The sequence below is a fragment of the Pinus tabuliformis genome, chromosome 8 (genome assembly GCF_031772625.1).
Source record: "Pinus tabuliformis cultivar Carrire ecotype Pingquan chromosome 8, CPIR1, whole genome shotgun sequence".
Taxonomy (NCBI): Eukaryota; Viridiplantae; Streptophyta; class Pinopsida; order Pinales; family Pinaceae; genus Pinus; species Pinus tabuliformis.
The window spans coordinates 870596843-870611190 of record NC_142294.1 but is presented as its reverse complement, the minus strand read 5'-3'; the positions used below and the strand labels follow the sequence as shown (position 1 = coordinate 870611190).

The window sequence follows — 14348 nt, the reverse complement described above, 5'->3', positions numbered from 1 at the left end:
CCTGCTTTCTTTGAGGGTCTCTCATAGGTCTCTTCATCTGAGGAGTCTGGAGGATCTGGCAATTTTTTCTTCTTTATTATATCTGCATACGAAAGCCTGGAGGGGCTGTCCTGAGGAGAGCCGGGCGATGCATCTCCGCCTCGCTCTTTATTTGTCTGTGGATCTTCGACCTGTGCTGGATTGATCATATCCATTTCTGGGGGTTCTGATGGAGAGGCTTCTTCAGTGCTTGGGGTCTCATTCGGTTGCTGTTGTGTTTCAATTTCTTTGCTGGCTTTTCCTTGGTTATTCCCTTTTGTGGCTACTTTCCCTGTTGCTTTTGCATGACCCGTTTTCTGAATTGTAGTCCATTGATCTCCTTTGTGGGGGTGGCTCTGATCTTCCGTTTTTTTCTTGCAATATTTTGCAAAGTGGCCATAGTCGTGGCAGTGTCTGCATTTGAAGGGGATCTGCTCGTAATCCAGCTCTTGGATATGTGACCATCCTGCCACAGTAAGTTTTATTGCTTCGGGTAGTCCTTCTTCCAGATCTACTTCCACACATATTCGAGCACAGGAATATTGATCTTTCCTTGCAGCCTGATCAATGTATTTGCCAAGGGAGTTGCCGATGATTTGGAGAGATTTCTGACTCCAGCAGTGCAGGGGAAGATGGGGAAGCCGCACCCAAACTGGAACCGCAGAAGGAACATCTTGGGTCGGGTCGAAATCTGGAGACCATTTGTTTAAATATAGTCCCTGTGGCCCCATGAAGTATGGCCCGTTCCTGAAAATGAGACTTCGATCTTCTGCTGATTCAAAGACAAATACAAAGAAACCTTTGCCTACAAAATAAGATTTAATTCCCTCCTTGATCAGAGGGGTCCAGTTTCTCTTGATCCAGTTTTCTACAGATTTGGGCGATGGCCAGAGACCGGTAAACTGCCCTATGAGCCCTCTATCAGCTAGATTCAGAGCTGAGCGGCAGGTTTCTTCCTCAGGGAGGGCCACCGAGGGAATGCATTCTTTTTCTTAACGAATTTCTGTTGTTGAGCAGATGGTGGGCGTTTGTTGCATGCTTCAATAATTTTTTGAAATTCTATAACTTCTGGAGGGAGGGGGGGAGGATCCGCCTCCCCTTCACTGGGCATGGCTGCCAAGAGCCGCAGCTGCCGATCGCAGCACCAGCACGGGGCGGCGCAGGGGCTAGGTCAATACGATCGCAGTCCCGGGAGGTCTTCCTCTGTCTATTCAACTTTTGAGACTTTGAAAACCTACAACACCTTTTCTGTGGTGTTTTGATTTGGGTGCTTGTACTTTAATTTTAATTGTTGTTCCTAATTCATGTCTATGGTATTTATTGTTATTTTCCAATTAGGAATATTACAACGAGGCAAGCTCATCGGCCAAGCACCGCTCAGGGCCTGTGGGGCCGTGGGCCCCCTCCCAGACCCGTGACCCTACAGATCTTGGAATCAGCCTTGCCCCGCCTAGGGCCAATGGGGTTGTGATTTTTATTTTTTTTAATGTTTATATATATATATGTGTGTGTGTGTGTGCTTTTTCTATAGTAGAAAAAAATGGTTGTAATGTTTTTATTATTTATTATTTTAAATGTTTTTTTTTTTTTAATTTAATTTAATTTTAATTTTAATTTTTAAGGATTTAATTTTTTTATTTAAATTTTTTTTTAAATTGTATGTTTCATTTTGTTTTTAACATTTTTTTTGTAATTTTTACTTGAAATTTATTTGAATAATTTTTATTTGGAAAAAAAAAACTTCAAATGCCATTATCTTTGGATATAAAATTCATAAAAATTTCATAAAATTTGCTATTTTTTCAAAAAAATTATTCAAAATTTTCATAATTTTTATTTTATTTTATTTAACATGTTATTTTCAACAACAAAAAAAAGTCGTGAAATATATATATATATATATATATGCAAAATGTATCTTTTTTGTCCAGTGTTTAAAATTATTATTTTTTAGTGACAGTAATTTGAGGAGTTGTCTATAGTGCGACTTTTTGGACTTTCCAGTGCCGGAATTTGGTAGAAAATTTTGAGGTTAAATCTTGATTTGTGTTATTTAAACTTGTTTTTTGACTCTATATATGGATTCTCTGAAAAACCCTTAGGGCACTTGGATTGTGCAGGGGTTACCCATCAAACTTGTGATTTCAATAAATTCCTATCGGATTTTAGAGAAATTAGACCAGAAAAGCCCACCGAAAAAGCTTCCAAAAAGTCGCACTAAAGACAATTCGATAATTTTATGTGTATTGAAGTATTAATTAATGATATTTAAATATATAAAAAATTCTAACGTAAAAATATTAATGTTATTATTATTTTTTTAATTTTACAAAAAATATTAATTTTTTTTTTTTATAAAAAAACATTGCAAAAAAAACAAAAAACACATGTTTGGAAAACCTTTAAAAAACAAACATTTTAGGACCAAAAAACTTTGAAAAAATGTTAAATAATCAACATATTTTTTTTTATGCATATTTAGGATATAATAAAATTTAAAGTGTACAAAAAAATGTTGATACTTTTCAAAATCTAAATTACCAACATTTAAAAAAAATTATCCACACTTAACACATTAGAAAATTTAAAGTGTAAAAAATAAGCCCCTAAAAAAAGAATTGATGTTACATCAACACTAAAAAAAGTGTATTTTGAAACAACACTTTTCAAAATTAGAAAACGAGCACTGTGTTCCGTATGATAGTTTACATTGTTGAAAACTTTATAGGCTATGGCTCTCTTGCATGCTCCTTCAACTCACTTTATCTTACCTAGCTCCTTCACTTCTACCTCATTCACTTCTACGTCATTGTCAAAGCTTAGACTCCTAGATGAATGTGGATTTCTATGCAAATTGCACATAGTGCATGGAAATTAAGGCATAGACACCAAAGAATCTCATCAACAAGGTAAGTGAATTGTGATATAAGAAAAATGAATTAATAGATGATATTCAAAACAAAAAAAATATGAATCTCCTTAATTAAGCTCTTGAATCAGTCCATTAAAAAGCATATGTAACACTCAATTCATTCAAAGTCTTTTCAAGCATTGTTACGGACACACATAAAAAAGGCTCTTATTTTGAAAAACATCCAAAAAGAATTGGTTCCAAATGACTACATCATACAAGCTATGTGATTGGTGAACTCCACTGAAAACATTTTTGAGGACATCCTATTGACTCAGGTCATCCCATGTACATATCCACCAATTCTACTATCTTTCATTATTACTTGAACAATCACCATACAATTTTTTACTAGTGTAATATGAATTATAAATTCAAAACTAAATCAATTTGCACCGTACAAATTTTTACTGGTGTAATATGAATTATAAATTCAAAACTAAATCAATTTGAAAGACAACTTTTCATTATTACTTGAACAATCACCGTGCAATTTTTACTAGTGCAATATTCAAAACTAAATCAATTTCAAAGACAGCTAAGAAAAAAACAAATTATTTCCTACAAAATATAACAAGTTTGAAACACATTACACAAAAATGTAATATGCTTGAAACATAGCATCAAATGTAAATGGATATTGTCATCACTTTCTCTACACAATTACCCAGTTTTAAAGTAGAATTATTAATCTGTTCTCCCCATTTCTATTCCCTACCACAATAGCCAGTCACAACCTCAAAAATCTTGTCATTTCGTAGTCGGACACGCTGATTGGTTGCATTTGGATTGGACCACTCATGGCTGCTCCCGTCCGACAGCTAGTTGAGAGCGTCTGCTCCGACAGCTAGTTGAGAGCGTCTGCATTTGGATGTCCCCGCTCTGCTCGAGCTTGGGTTGTCAATTTTTTCAGAAAACCAGGCACATTCTCTGCTTTATTTCTTTATTTTGGGGTTTTCTTCTCTGAGCTAGCAATATTATTTTACTGTGTACCGGAGTACCTGCAAGGAGCAACACCATAAAAGACTTTCGACAAGGTGACAACCCTTTTTTTTCATAAAAAACGAAAAAATATGTATTCGGTTTCGGAATCTGAAGTTATTGAAACATAGAATGATTTGTGTATGGATTTCTGAAATGCAAAGTATGGATTGGGTTGCTGTGATTGGAATGATCAAGTGCATGTAACTCATTTCTGCACCAGTTTTCGGTATTGGGTTATTGTAATTCGAAGGTATTTCCGAATAAAAACAGCAACCCAATCCATCTTTTATATAGTTTTTGAAAATTGAAAATTCGTGAAAGATTGGTTGCAGTAGGTTTCATGCATGCAATGCATTTCTGTAATATTCATGAAAGAGATGGTCTAGTGGGTTGGTGTAGTTTGAAGGTTTCGGGTGCTTCAGTGTTTGTTTCCAGTTTTAAATTAACCATGAAAACAGTGAATTATTGTATTGTTGTAATTTACAGAATTTGATGAATCCGATTGTTTGGTCTTCTTGCTGTGTTAAATGAATAAAATCCATTATTTTCTTGTGATTTTATGAGAATAAGGAATTTAGTCATATTAAATTGAAGTTTTTATGCACTTCGTAATAGCACTAGAAGGAAATTGAATGTATGTTGTTGGAGAAATTCACTTAGTGTATTTGGTTTAATATGTTATAGGAAGATAAGAGTATGGACCCAGCCGAGATGGTGATTCCTGTTCTTGGTATTGCTGCAGCTGCTGCCATTACATTCTATGCAGTCAGCTTTAATGAGATCAGAGAGGTAAGGAAATACTCTTAATTCTTTTTGGGCATGGTTTTTCGCCTTTTGTAGAGTGCTGTGCGGTGAATGCTTTATGGGCAAAATTTAAGTTTCTAAATCTGAGTGTCTAACTGTCTGGCCTTTTCTTTTTAACCGTAACCTGCAGCATTACATCATAATTACAAAATTTGGCCTATCAGGCTCAGTAGTCTCTGCAAGTTCATGCTGAGGTAGCCAATTGACAGACTTTTATCTTTAAACAAAAATAACTGACTATAACATCAGGAGATGCCCGAATATAAACAAAAATTGCATTCCATAAAACCTGGTTAAATATTGGGGTTTTTGGCTGCATGAGATGGTGTCCAAATGTGATGAGAACCATTGACACTTGCCACTAAGGAATGGGGAGGACTAAGATTGCTGGTTAATTATAAGTTCCCCTTGTTTCAACTTAGCTCCAAAATTGGCTTGTTTATCAGCTTCAACATTATTATGTCTAAGGACGTAAAAAACTGAGTATTATTCAAAATTGGACAATAAAATTCGAATTCTCTGGAGAAGAATGGAGAGTCTTGAATCAACTGTGCTGGAGCCGGACTTCAGGTGATAAATTAGAATGCAAGAGCCACCTACAACAGTAATTTGACAAAGATTTAACGAAGAAGCCTGAAAAAGACTTTGGTATATACCACAGGCCTCTGCTTGGTTGTTAGAGACAGCTCCAAGACCCTGAGATATGTAACTTCCAATTTTCCTGCAGGGTGAAAATTTGCCCTCCCTGGCCTGCCAACTTTCAGCAATAGGTGTGGAAAACAGTTACTGTCTGTTTTACAGCATAGTATTATACTACAAAAATGTTCCAAAAACCAAGTTTATAATCAAGTAAAATTTCTCTGAGTTGTTTCGAAATATACGGACATTTAAACTCAAAATTGAACGTTAGGGGATGGTTACAGTTATTCAGTTTGAACATTTTGAAAAGGTTGACCACAAAAATATACTTTTTAAGGACAAAGACATCGTTAAAGAGTGTTCATGGTTGGTTGCACTTCTTCGTTCTTGGGGTACCCTTGTACCAGTTGGTATGTCAGAATAACTAAAAAAATATAGCTGCAAACATTATAAATTAAACAAATAAAAATCGATTCTTTTTAAAATCACCTTGAGATTTACTTCAACAAGATGCCAAAAATGTATTGGCAGTCGATCCTAGGTCTCCTCAGTGCTTTAAACTTTAGAAAATGTAATTGTTTTAAAATAAATCAGACTAAACTTCAGTAATCTGCTTGGAATACAGGTTTGACCGACGTTAAGAATTAAAACTACAGTAAAAATCACAAATTAGGTGAGTTGACAGAGTTATTCTTAATAGAACCCCATAGTGGAGCTGATGTGAAATTGGAATTGATATTATCCACAGTTAATTGGTAATAATAAATATATCAATCTGTCCAAAATGACCTTGATTATGTTTAGCTTTGACAGGATGTTTTGAGTACTCGTGTTCATGGGGAGGGGGAGGTTGACAGGTTTTGAGAGTGCTGGAGACTATAGTCAAATTTACGAATAAGCACAGGGACAGGGTAGACGGGGTTGACATGTGATGGGCAGGTGATGACACATGGGACACCAAAATGCACAAAGAATAAAATTACAAATGTAAAATACCCAGTCTTCATCACTTTGCTCAAAGCCTTCACTTTAATTTCTCAAGCATTCACTTTGCTACTCCCTCCAAATTTGCTCTATGGATTAATTTTTTTACGTGCAGGGTTTTGGTTTTCTTAGTGGATCGTGGTTTCAGTATTATTGGAGTGCAGTATGTAAGTTAGGGTGAGGTTGGTAACATTGAAAAAATATTTTGCATTTTTTATGTTCTTTAATTTTTATGTGCCCTCAGAAGACATGCTTCAATCTTAATATATTTTCAATTTTGCCAACTTTAGTTGATTCCAGTTTGCATGCTGTTTCAGATTCAGCAATTCCAGTTTTGCTTCTGTTTAGTTCAGTTTTAGATTGCATGCATGGTCTGTTCTTAGACAGGGTGCAGATCTCTAGTTAAATCACAGTGCACTTGTAGGATAAGATTCCAATTTAGGTAGAAGGCACAGTTCTCAAGGAAGGGGATGCACACTTGCATGCTCCAGTTCATCTTCCAGTTGAGGCATACTTACTTCCCACTTTTATCTATGCAGCTAGGCTGCATTAGGTCATCAGACTAGAGTTGGGGTTTAGCTGAGTCACCTTAAGCACTTCATGCATGCAACCAATTGCGTCTTCTCGCTTCTACCTATTTTATAAAGGAGATTCAGGGTGCACCAATGTGTTGGTTAGCGAGTTTTTGGTTTTGAGCTATTGCAGTGTATTTTCTTCTTCCCTGTTTCAATGGAAGATGGGTGTGATTGAGAGTTCAGATCTGTATACTTGCTGTTATTATTTTCTGCAGTGCGTGTTTGTAGATTCTAGTATTCCAAGATTTCTGTTTTGATAGTTTTCAAACTTTAAATTGGCCTAGGGTTTTTAGGATTACTATTTGAGTGTAGTGTCAGCTTACCATGGTCACAGCAATTTTGCAAGGTCAAAGATATTTGTAAGCCCCTTTTTTGTAGGAGATGTCCCGTGTCAGGTCAGTTGTCCCCTTATCGCAGGAGGCACCCATATTTTGCAGGGAACATCTCAAGGGTGACCCTTGAGCACTCCCTACATCCCTTTGCCTAGGGGGGTACATCACCACCTCTTGGGAGAAGGTGATGAGTTAATCCAAAGAGCATTATAAACAGAGATGATCTCTCACTTTGTGTGCTTCTGTGATCTCGCTAGATCAAACTAGGCAAAAACTTCAACTTTTCATGTGACATTTGCATCATCAATGGAAAGATTCATTTAGAATATCTAGGTGATCACTATATGCAAGTAAATGTAGTTTAAACTTTCAGTGGTAATATGTGGGTCTGGTGCCTAGGAAGGCTTCAGGCAAAGCTTCTTATTTGGCATTATAAGGATCTTCTCTTTGCAGGCAAGCACAAAATGGTTTCATGGTCCTACAAGACTCCCATATTTATTACATTTCTTGTTAGTTGTTGAGCAAGGTCCAGTTTAAGAAATTGAGACTATCCTTAGATTTTTTTTATTGGTACAGTAGTGAGGACTTCGTATGGTTTCTTGTGATGTGTGCTATGCCTAAGGAAGAGGGTGGTTTAGGCCTTGTTGATGTCGTGACACAAGGTCATATTTTTGGCAATGTAATAAAAGGTCACTTACAATAATTTTGGTGTTTACATGTAGCTTATGAACTCCATGAATGTTGTCACTATTGTAGTTGCTTTAAAAGGATGAGAAAGTGAGTAAAACTGGGCATACTTTGTGAGTTGATCTACCACTATCATGATGACATTGTTACTTTAAGAATTTGGTAGCCTTATGATAAAATCTGTTAACAACTCTTCCCAATGCTAACTTGGTATGGCTGATGGTTCTAGACGATTTGGGGTCTTGATTGTCTCTTCTTTGTTTTGTTGAAAAATCAAACACTCTTCCTCAAACTTTTGAACATCGATTTCAAGATGTTCCTAGACTCCTCTTTGATCCCATGATAACTTTGCATAAATCTATAATGCCCCTTTGATCCAGATTGGATCATTATATTGTTTGTCATCCATCTTGATGCTTTTATAGTGGAAAAAGTGGAGGAATCAACTCTTAGGACCATTTTTACTAGCGGGACCTAGTTTGGCAAATTGGGGTCTGAAACCTTCCAGGAGCGTTTTGAGGCATCAAACGATGGTTTTTGGGGGTTAAACTTTGCTTCTTTACCGTAACACCTTTTTTTCCTATTCTACACACAATGACCTTTCCAATGACGCAAGAATTACATCAATCGAAGTTTGTATGCAAAAGTTATGCCACTCAAAAGTTGACCTTCCTGTTTTCACCACCATAATTCGAGAGGATGCCACGTCAGCCCCCATTATTCATGGAAAAGGGGCTAGCCACATGATTATGATGTAGAAGACTCTAGAAGAGTCTATATTGTAACTCTGGTTAAGAGTTGAGGTAGTCAAACCTAACCACTAGTAGGCTATCAGGCTGTGTTATAACCAGGCCACTAGGAGGAAAATGGGCTTCATTCTTTCAAGTGCATTTGTTCCATAGTTGAGCAAAAATAGCCAAGAGGGATAAGAGGTAGAGCACACAAAGAGGATTCATGCATTGTAGTAGCTCACCGACCACAGGCCATACTTTTTTGTGTTGATTTTTCCACGGCACTCAAGAATCAGGTTTGAGTCTAAAATCACGATCACAAACACACTTAAATGCCACAACACTTCTACTTTGCATAGCGGAAAATACACAATAGTGAATCAACTAGTACACAAGACAAATTTTAAACCAACACTTGTTATATTACAAAACTTTAATACAACAATCCTAGGGTTCCTGTACTAGGGATCACGACCCTTACAATTAGCCGTAATACAAGACAACAACTAGAGCTTGGTGTCAACAACTATGATTACCACTTTGTCCCTGAACAAAGCACAATTGACCTACTTGTTGATGTTGCGCATCCACAGTCCTTTCAATCCACGTACCTTGAACACTTTTGGCGGGTGCTTTGCCTTCCCCTTTGTTGATCATGCAACTTTTTTCCCTTAGAAAGCGTGCATCTTTAGCTCAACAATCTGCCACTATTAATGATCATTGCTCCTCCAATGTCATTGAACTTTGACCCAAAACAAATCTGCCCACTAGCTGCTCTTTGCTCCACCAAAGACACCAGCACATAGGGTCTTCACAACTGCCCACTTGCCTCTCTGCTACTCCAAAGATAACAAGACTTAGGGCTTGGAGGCTTCCCTCTTATCACTAAAGTTGATCTCCTGCAACTCACTGAAATAGGGCACAATGACTAGCCCTCTTATCATCAATCCTCCACCCTTGAGGTCAATGAACTAGAGCCCAAACAAGCTTTCGCTTGTTCACTGCACTAGGGCACTTCAAACAACCACTAACAACCCTCCAACAAAATGTACATAAGTTGCTTTACCACTGTCCAAAGCCAGACCTTACATCATCTAGCATCAACATAAAAGAAGCAAACACATACCTTCCAAGACGTTACAAGCAACCTTGAAAACCCCATGGTTCTGAACATAACTTTGACATATTCAGCCCTCTGTTAGGGCTCCTATACCAACCACAAGCCTGCCCTAATTCGTCTTGTTCAGACCTCCAATAAACAATGCAAAACATCCCTTAAAACCTGTGTTGTTCCCTTAAAAATATGTGACCATGTTCCATCAACAAGTCAGGCCTCTCGGCCTTCCAAAACAAGCCTTATGACCCCTCCAAAATCCTTGTCACAAGAGTCTCAGTCCTCCTTTGTTGAACAGTAAGTCTGCGGCTATCACAAAGATATTTGCACAAACATGTGCCCATATTTCTTCTTACAAACTCGGTTAGCCTCCTCCCTAATTCGGCTGATCAGAACATAAGAAAAAGGCACAAGCTCGTCCTCTTCAACACTTCAGATTTGCTCCTATAGGTATGTAGCTTTCTCTGATTGCTCCTTTCCACTTGATGAGATTGACTTGGATGTGTGGTTGAATGAACTCACTTGCTTTCTATTTAAAGAGGTCTTGGTGGGTTTCCCTTAGCCACCAAGGGTCATCTCTTAACTTCAAGCCGACCTAAACAATTCTTTTAACCTCCATAAATCATAAGAACAAAAATTCTTTTCATCCAACGAACGCCATGTCATCGATGCCTTAGGTGCCCCTTATTCCTTCAAGGGTGCCCCACATGCCCTCAATGACCAAACCATCAAAATCTACTCTTGGTTTCACGCCCACAACTTTGGGTGCAAAACCCACTACTTGGGTACTTCGCCCACAAAGCCCATGTGGGTCAAATTTCTCCCAAACCCTGTACCCTAGGTTGTGGGAGTACCTCCCAAGCTACACAAATCAACACTCCCTCTTAGCAAGGGAGTTACTTCCACCACTCAGAAGTATCTCGTCATCATCGTCACTGGTGACACTAGCCCAACTCCTGGCATTCACCACTGCAACATACCTCATAGAATGAACCATGTTCATCTCGAGAGTGTCTCTGCCACCAGAAGCCTCCTCCTTCTCCTTGCTTTCCTAATAGGCCTTCATGCCATCCCACGATTCCTTCTTGCCAGCTGTAAAAGTCCCCTTACTCCCAATTGACCATGCAATCTTCTTGGGATGTGGATTCTCTCTCTGAATCTGCATATTTTTTCTAGCACTTGGCTCCCTCTAAGCCTCAGGAACTTGCACCTGCTTCTGCTCATGATCTATAGGTTTTCCCATTAGCCGATATAGACCATGCTCCCTAACTCCAATGACAACTCTAGCAGAGTTAGAGCCTCTGGGGCCGAGTCTTGCTTTCCCATCCCGGAAAATCATCTCAAACCCCGTCGCCTTGATCATTGAGACAGACAACACGCTGTATTTAATCTCTGATACAAACAATACATCTTGAACTCGCAACAACCGACTTGAATCCATCCTGAATGGCACAACACCTGATCCTCAGATTTCTTTCTAACCCTTGTTGCTAACCACCATGTGCAACTTCGAGTCTCGTTCAGTTAAAGTTTCAAACACATTACGCAAACCTATCATATGCTTCGACGCACCATTATTCATGTACCATGCAATCTCATTGATGGTACCCTTGGCAAAATGAGAAACTAGAGAAAAATCCTCGTCCTCTAACCTTCTCGAGAGGTCATCTAGCTCTGAGGATATAGTAGCACCAACTATATCCTTGCCCTTCTTCTTCTTATCGTCTCACTTCTTCTTCTTCAGACACTTCATCGAATAATGACCATATTTGCCACAACTAAAAGACTTAAGCTTACTCAAGTCCTTCTTTGCCTTGCCCTTCGTTCTCCCTACAAAATCCATGTTATCAACATAAGTCTTCTTCTTCTTATGAAGGTCCTCGTCTCACAATTCGTCTTGAATGAAGTCATCCCAAAACTTGTTTTAGTATGGCAACTTCTCTCGAGCGACGATCCCTTTGATGAAGGGCTTCCATTCCTTGGTAAACCCTTTCAAAGAAATCCTCACCATCTCAGAATCTGTAACAGTCTCACCGATGGCAGCAAGTTCATCTCAAACTTGAGACAGTCTCGTTAGATACGAGGCCACTGCTTCACCATCCAACATCTTGGTGCTCTTCAACTTATCCTTCAATACCAACAATCAGTTCTCGTTCTTATTCTAGAACAGATCTTGAAGAGCTTTCCACATCTCATGGGCAGAACTCTTCCCAGACAGATGAGGTATCAAATGATCTTTGACACCAACTAGGATGATCAGCTTCGCCTTCGTATCCAACTCCTCATATGCTTCCAACTACTTAGGGTTAGTCGGTTTCTTGATCTTTTTGTTGGCAAATTCCCAGATTTTGTTCACCATCAAGACCAACTTGATCCTTTCCTTCCAAGGACTATAGTTAGACTAGCCATCCAACCTATCCTCATATCGTACACCAACCAACGACTTTGCCATTGCTATTAGGACTTCAATAACAATGGAACCAAATTCCTCTTGAGCTGTATGCCGTGCACACTTTGATTCACTGGCTCTTCAAAGTAGCTCTGGTACCATGTTGATTTTTCCACGACACTCAAGAATCAGGTTTGAGTTTAAAATCACGATCACAAACACACTTAAATGCCACAATACTTCTACTTTGCACAACAAAAAATACACAACAGTGAATCAACTAATACAACGATCTTAGGGCTCCTGTATCAGGGATCTTGGCTCTTATAATCAGACTTGATACAAGACAACAACTAGGGCTTCGTATCAACAACCATGATTACCAATCTGTCCCTGAACAAAGTATACTGGACCTTCTTGCTAATGGTGCGCATCCATAGTTCTTTCAGTCTACGTACATTGAACACTTATGGCAGGTGCTTTGCCTTCCATTCTTTTGATCAAACAACTTCTGCTCTCTCAGAAAGTGTGCATCTTCAACTCAATAATTTTCCATGGTCAATGATCATTGCTCCAATATCACTGAACTTTGGCCCAAAACAAATATGCCCACTAGCTACTCTTTGCTCCACCAAAGACACCAACACATAGGGTCTTCACAGTTGCCCACTTCTTGCCTCTCTGCTATTCCAAAGATCATTGAACTTAAGGCTTGGAGGCAACTCATGAAACTAGGGCACAATGACCAGACCTCTTATCATCAATCCTCCTCCCTTGAGGGCAATGAACTAGAGCCCAAACAACCAGCCCACTTAATAGTGACAAGCTTGCCCTTGTTCATTGTACTAGGGAACTTCAAACAACCACTAGCATCCCTCCAACAAATTGTACATAGGTTGCTTTACCACTATCCGAGCCAGACCCTACATCACCTAACATTCATCAACATAAAAGAAGCAAATACATACCTTCCAAAATGTTACAAGCAACCTTGAAAACTCCAAAGTTCTGGGCACAAATTTGAGCTATTCGGCCCTTTGTTAGGGCTCTTGTACCAACCAGAGGCTTGCACTAATTTGACCTGTTTAGACCTCCAATAAACAGTGCAAAACCTCCCTTAAAACCTGTGTTGTTTCCTTCAAAAGATGTGGCTTTGTTCTATCAACAAGTCAGGCCTCTCGACCTTACAAAATAAGCCTTACGACCCCTCCACCCTTTTCACAAGAGTCTCAACCCTTCTTTGCTGAACAATAAGTCTACGGCCAGAATCACAAAGATATTTGCACAAACATGTGCCTAGATTTCACCTTACAAACTCAGCCAACCTCTTCCCTAACTCGACCAATCAGAACATAAGAAAAAGACACAAGCTCGTCCTCTCTTCCACTTCAGATTTTCTCTTATAGGTTTGCGATTGCCTCAAATTTCTCCTTTTCACTTGATGAGATGCACTTGGATGTGTGGTTGAATGAACTCACTTGCGTTCCATTTATAGAGGTCTTGGTGGGTTTCCCTTAGCCACCAAGGGTCATCACTTAACTTCGAGCAGCCCTAAAAAACTCTTTTAACCTCCATAAAACATAAGAACTAAAATTCTTTTCATCCAACCATTTCCATGTCATTGATGCCTTAGATGCCCCTTAGTCCTACAAGGGTGCCCCACGTGCCCTCAGAGGACCAAACCATCAAAATATCCTCTTGGTTTCATGCCCAAAACTTTGGGTGCAAAACCCACTACTTGGGTACTTCGCCCACAATGCCCATGTGGGTCAACTTTTTCCCAAACCCTGTACCCCAATGTTATCAGAACCAAACCGGTGATTGAACCGAATAACCTTGTGGACCAAGAACGGGTAAAAAAACGGAAAAAAAGGCAGTTTACCAAAAACACATAAAATATTTATATTTTAAAGAAAAAACATATATATTCATATGCAACCATATGAATCCAAACCATTGGATTTCATATGGGGAAAGTAGAATTTTAGATTTCACTCAAAATCCAGTAGACTTAACAATTTTTCACGATTTCAGGATTGTGAAGATTGCAACATTTCCACTGGATTTTGTCATGTACAAGGGTAAGGAACTAGTATTTAATAAATATCACCAATCCCTCCATGTACTTTGATGTTAGTGGCATTGGTTGTCGAACTCCTCTAATCATGACTCTACTAAAA

The 14348-nt window shown here is 38.7% G+C and overlaps 1 protein-coding gene across 1 annotated transcript in view; it reads left to right on the top strand.

Moving 5' to 3' along the window:
• The first annotated feature begins 3657 nt into the window (after positions 1–3657).
• Positions 3658–14348, top strand: part of LOC149238329 (uncharacterized) — a 43648-nt gene continuing 32957 nt past the window's right edge. Inside the window, exons 1-2 of the mRNA XM_089372990.1 lie at positions 3658–3966; positions 4598–4702. Of these exons, the coding sequence (XP_089229116.1) occupies positions 4610–4702 (93 nt within the window). The 5' untranslated portion in view covers positions 3658–3966; positions 4598–4609. The remainder of the gene's footprint in view (positions 3967–4597; positions 4703–14348) is intronic.